General features: G+C 41.9%; 1 protein-coding gene across 2 annotated transcripts in view; it reads left to right on the forward strand.

Moving 5' to 3' along the window:
• The first annotated feature begins 4,517 nt into the window (after positions 1–4,517).
• Positions 4,518–6,052, forward strand: part of pdgfab (platelet-derived growth factor alpha polypeptide b) — a 16,275-nt gene continuing 14,740 nt past the window's right edge. The window contains exon 1 of one of the 2 annotated variants that reach the window (XR_001310355.1): positions 4,518–5,233. Coding sequence is in view for 1 of the 2 variants with exons in the window: in XM_014010101.1 (XP_013865555.1) it covers positions 5,174–5,233 (60 nt within the window). In the remaining variant the exon portion in view is untranslated. The remainder of the gene's footprint in view (positions 5,234–6,052) is intronic. The other variant, XM_014010101.1, reaches the window with a different exon arrangement.

Genomic DNA, 6,052 nt, shown 5'->3' on the forward strand with positions numbered 1-6,052 from the left:
GGGGGGGGGGGGGGGGGGGGTTGAAATGAGGGGAAAAAAAGAAAAGAAAAAAGAGGAGGTAGAATTGGGTCAGACCACCACAGAGCTGGGGAGACCCCTGTCTTCCTCCTCGCCGGTTCCCATCGCTCCAAACACGACACACACATGTTGAAAAGGTCAGGTCTTGATAGACAACAGAGCACCGGCAATTACGCTGCTATTTCTTAGTTGCTGGAAGTCCCCTGTTTAATGTGTGAGTGTGTGTGGAAAAAGAGAGAGTTTTTTTTTCATTCATAGAGAATAAAGAAGCAGTGTTTTAAGGGGAAAATTAGCTGGGACAGGGGGAACGGGTAGCTGCTTGTCGAGACTTGTGCCATTTGCTTCACGTCTGTCTGTCCAGTTAAAGAAATCAGTAAATGTACATGACGGAATGAAGGTGTGTAAATGTGTTAGTGTTCCCAAGTTCTCATTTAGTTCATACTTTTAACCCTTAAATGGAATTTCTTGGAGTGGACGCTTGCTGCCTGTTGCTTTCTTTAGACGTTTGTGGTCAAGAGCTCATTTCTTCGGCCAGCTTTGCAAGGAAACATTTGTCTTTTTCTTTGACCACCTATAATACTCTAAGGATATATTCCATGAAAGTGTGTGGTGAAAAAGTCAAGGCAGGATTATAACAAGACCAGACCACATTAAGACAGATCTGAAGATCACACAAGGAGGATGCTGCGGTCCCTTAACAACTCAAATGTGCTGCAGCAATGTATAATGTGATGCAGCTGGAAATGTGCCTTGCATACCTTGTACCACCAGTTTTTTACGTGTGCATGTGCCGTCATTTCTTTTAATCCCAGGGGTAGATTTGTAAATGATATTGTGACTCATGAAAAAGCAGTGGGGTATTGTGCCCCCAAATGGCTGCTTACCTTGAAAGAAAAGGGGTCCTAAAGCCCCCCTTTCATTCAGGTTGATACACACGTTAGACATATAAAGTCTTGAAAATGGCTGCCAGTAATCGTCTCTATAAAAGAGCAGCTGTGTCCAGGACCAGTTGTAAGTATGGCTGCTATACTTTTCTTCCTGGCACTACTCAACATTAATTTGAACAAGAAGCAAGGGTGTGTGTGTATGTGTGTGTGTGTTGGAGTCCTCTCGGTGTAAATATGTGTGCTGCTCCATTGATTGTTTATGTGCAAAAAAGGTTGCCCTGGATATGCACTCTGCTCTGGATTATTTCCAAGTCCAATCTATATTGCTACCAGCCTGTGGAATGCACCTTTGTTCCTGGAAAATCTCACCTGAGTGACTTGCCCATTTAAAGTCAGTGTGTGTGTGCGCACATGAGTAACCCAACCATAAATGCTACCGCTGTTTCTAATTTGTGCATTAAAAGAGCCCTTGTAAAATTTGTAAAAACATCAAGACACAACCCTCTAATGGGATCACCTTTGTCATCATGAACACAGATGAGTTGATTAGGGTTCAAATTAGCAAAGACTAATTCTACCCTGAGGAGGAAGAAAGAGTTCACTCAGTCTACAAAGGGCCTGCTCCATGAGATTGTGACTCATGCAATATGTGGCTGCAAGMWGTGTGTGTGTGTGGTGGGGGGGGGGGCACATGCACACTGAGTTAAGCTGTGTTTGTTTCTCTGTCGCAAGGCAATCCATTCTACAATCAGCTCAGTCTGTGAGATTATGAGGTGTCAAAGAGTTGGGATGCCCAGTGGAAAACATGGAATAGTTTCCAATCAAAGGGAAATACGGCAATCGAAAGAGTAATTACTCTCACGTATCAGTTCACAGAGTTTCTATTGTCAGCTGCGATATGTTTTTATGGTTCTCTTGCACGTTGAAGTGTGAGATTCTTTGCTTTTGTTGCACGGTCAGAGTGCAGCTGCGTCGGGATCAAGCTGAGATTGAGTTAATAATGTTTGGGTTCTAATGGTTACTATACTGAGACAGAGGATTCTGGCTTAAGCCTATCCAACACATGTTAAAATAACAGCAGAAGCCTGCTTGCTTTGGTTTTTTTTTTAGTTCAAAGGTTTTTAAATGGCGCACACACAAATTTTCTTAAAAAGTTGGTTGTAAATTGTAAAAAAAAAAAATTGAAAATGATAGAAATATGCTTTTCCTAAACTCCAGGACAGTTATTTTAAGTTGATTATTTTTGTATTATAAAATAGAAGTTAATTATTAGCAGACTGAGAAACAAAGGTAAAAGGTAAACAAAGATAATTGTTTTTATTAAAGCTTTTTCTTGCTCTAACTTTCACAAAAACATTTGTAAACCTTTTTTCTCCTCTAATTTCTATCCTTGTTCATTTATAGCAACATATTAAACAGAGTCATCACTGCATTAAACTAAGAGCTACCTAAAATAAATCCTTTCTGTCCCGCTTTGAAAGTAAAAATAAAACAACAAAGCCAAAAGAACTCAAGTGATCTCACTCGAATGAAAATCGATGATTCAAACAGACTTTTTATCTTGACTAAGAGGCTCACGTCAGCTCTCCAGAGGCCGTGCAGCCACATTCTTAAAAAAATGTCTCCGGCTTTCCTTTGCCTCTCATCAGCAATGATGCAGCCCTGGGGCAAAACAGGAGTCCTCATCTTACTCACAGTGTTCTCTCTGCAAAGACTTTAGCACTAGATTAACTGAACACCAGCATCTATAAAATATTTTAATAGGGTTAATGTTGTTAGGTACACAGGCCTTGGTTGCCAGTAAACATGTTGTTTATTGGCTGATGCAGAAAAAAGAACAGAGGAGAAAAAAAAGATTTTTGGTTTGCTTTCGAAAATCTTTAGGGAATTAGTTTTATACATTAGGTTTTGCCATTAAGTATAATACACATCATTTTCTTTGTTTGTCTATTTATGAGCATCACACATTTGTATCTCAAATTAAAAAAAAATCTGAAGATCAACACTTTCCTTTTATAATGAGCTGCATGCGCCTTCAAGAAATGTGAGTCATTCACTGGGATGTCCCGAGAAAGATAGATACCTATGATGTAATCATGTGGTGTCTACTACAGCCTTAGTCATCATGCAACTGCTTCAAACTTAAAAAAAAGAATAAAATATTGGTCAGAAGCCATGCCGTTTAGGGAAAAAGCTTCAATGGGAGCAACATGCAATAAATTACTTCAGCAGAGGGAAATTTGTTGTAAAAATGTTTGATTCATTTTACAGCACTGGCACCATTCTAAAACGAGCTCCACCAGCCTGTTACATTAATTACTCTGCCATCTGCTGTGGTGCTTTCACTTTGCAGTGTTTCCAGCCACAGCGCCCTCAGGCCTCAGTGCCCCTGTGCAGACTGATCCAGTTGAATAGACAAGGTGTAGGCTTGGACCACCTGGCTGGCTGACCTGGCTCCCTCCTTCTTCTCACCCCTGGCTGATAATGTGTTTGCACTGTCTGTCTGTCTGTCTGTCTGTCTGTCTGTCTGTCTGTCTGTCTGTCTGTCTGTCTGTCTGTCTGTCTGTCTGTCTGTCTGTCTGTCTGTCTGTCTGNCTGTCTGTCTGTCTGTCTGTCTGTCTGTCTGTCTGTCTGTCTGTCTGTCTGTCTGTCTGTCTGTCTGTCTGTCTGTCTGTCTGTCTGTGCCCTGGATCTCTCAGTACAAGCAGACCTCCAGGTTCCACACTACAAGTCAGGACCAGTTGAAAATGAACCTGCAGTTAAAATGCTCGCTTTGTTTCCTGTGTCCGAAAGCAGAGGTTGTTTCATACACCAGGTTATGTTCACACATATATGACGCAAATATGTCTCAACAACCATACATTCATGCTGAAAAACCCACACAGCCAAGCTTCTGTAGATTTCAATTATATTTTAGCTCAAAATACGATTTTTAAAACTGGAAGTAAAGGTTTTTTGTAACTTCTCATACACTGCTTAATCATAAKATTTCAAGTGTGTATCCATCAGAATTTTCTACCTTTTARAWTTTCAGAATTTTACATTTCTGACTTGCAGCTTTTGCACAGCGACTGCATGAGTTTTACTTTTCAGTCTGCGTTTTCGTAAGCCTCCGATTAACTTGTCAGTCAGGGAGTGACAGACCCAGACAGAGAGATGTGTACATTATTTACTTCTTGTGCAGTTTAACATAAAAATGTATCTTTTCTTAGATTATTGTAAAGTTTTGTTTGAACTTTGGCCAGCAGCTGCTTTGGCAAACTATTCAAGCCTACTTTACATATTCTTTTCCATTTCACTTTGATAAAAAAAGAATTTCCTAAGTAGCTGAAACAAAATTATATTTGTATTCATTTTAGTTCAATTTAGTAGAATCCACTAAAGTGAAAAAAAAAATGAGATGAGACTTGTTCTCAACAATGTCCTCTTAAAGAATTTAAAAAGAATAGTGGATGAAATGTTTGAATGGAGTCTGTTTTAATCAATCACTCACATGGGGTGAGGGGGTGTGTGGGGGTGGGAATGCGCCCTTGGATGTCTTAAGTCATCCAGCTCCACCAACCAGCTCTGCTCGCTGAATAAGATGCACGATCACCCAAAAGCGAGGGGAGGCGCCACGGGCACAGAGCTGCTGGCTCTCTATATTCAGCTGCTCAGAGGCGCTCTGACACCATTCACTCCAGAGTCCTGCACACACACAGAGGACCTGTCCACCCTGCTGCAAGACCTCTGGATAGCGCAACGCGGACGACTTTTTTTTCCTCCTCTTTTAGTTTGGATTATCTTCATGTTAGTTGTTTTTTTTAGATGAGAGAGAACAAAAAGTTGTGCAGGTATTTGTTCAGTTTTCCAAAAAGACAAAGGAGCAACATCTCAGTGCGCTGGGGTGAAGCCTTTTTTTTTTTTTTTTTGTATGTGAGGTGAAGGACAAGTGCAACGCGCGCCTGGCTCGTTTCTTGGAATTGTCCGACGCGCGCCTGAGGAACCATGTCGTGCTGCAGCGCGGGGCTTCTTCAACAGGACGCAACCCCGATGTGAATAAGAGCCAGATCCAACTCCTCGGCTTTCCCTATGAGCAAAGTGCAGCGCGGTGTGTGACTGAGCTGCTCTGACGCTTTTACAGTTGTTTTTATTTGTTTATTTTCCTCCCCCGGGGAGGGGGATGGTTGTGGATCCTCAGGAGCCAGGAGCGACTCGGGGGCTCCTACACAGCAGCAGCAGCATTAGCGCATTTTTCCTGTTTGGGTTTGACTCTGAATTAAAGGGAGATGAGAACCGCACTTTGTTACTTCCTGCTGTGGACGTCGTACCTGCTGGCCGCAGCTGAGGTAAAGTTCATTCCTGCCCTCTCCTAGTCAGGGGGGGCAAACGGGGTCAGTGGGTTTCTTTGGTCCTGTGAGGGTGCAAAGGTCTCTAAGAGCCACCCTGAGCGACGTAAAGTTATAGATGTTTTATTTAAAGTAAACCAATAATATAAGCATATGTGGTAGCTCTTTATAAATCGGATTCAATTAGGAAACATCATTGTAAATCTTATTATTAGTGAACAAACCGCAAATGAGCGTCTCCCATCAGAAAACAAACCTTTGCTTCAGCTCTCAGTAGTTATTTTGGAGTTTTTGTGCCGGTTCTGTCTGAAGCTTGTGGCAGGGTTCGGGTCTGGGGGCTGAACGCGTCCATGGGAACCGCTCCTGCAGATAAAAATAGCTGCTGTTCCTGTGAGGCTGCATGAATTGCCTGCAGGACCGCAACAAGTGCAGTCTGTGTCTGGTCCATCCATGTCCCGTTTTAGACTGAGKTGGATTTTTTTTTAAAGAGGAAAATTGTAACTTTCCTTTTCTAGTTAAAGGTGAAAACTATTCCAAAGTAGTGTTTTATATGCTGTCATTCAGATGATGGAATAAAATATTCGACAAATGATTATGTAAAACAGAAAGCATCTTCCTCATTATCCGTCTGTTGCCCCCCAGCTCGTTTATTGTGTAGGAAAGCAGCTTATAAACCTGTTCTCGTGGACTGGGAGGACTGGGATAGATCTGCTGAAACGTTTGGCACTTGGTTGCAAAAAGTTGTCCTGTCACCGGTTTTCAGACCTAATTACACAAACGTTTCCTATTGACAAGGCACACATCTCTAAACCGTTCCTC

Source organism: Austrofundulus limnaeus, unplaced genomic scaffold (genome assembly GCF_001266775.1).
Source record: "Austrofundulus limnaeus strain Quisiro unplaced genomic scaffold, Austrofundulus_limnaeus-1.0 Scaffold65, whole genome shotgun sequence".
Lineage (NCBI taxonomy): Eukaryota > Metazoa > Chordata > Actinopteri > Cyprinodontiformes > Rivulidae > Austrofundulus > Austrofundulus limnaeus.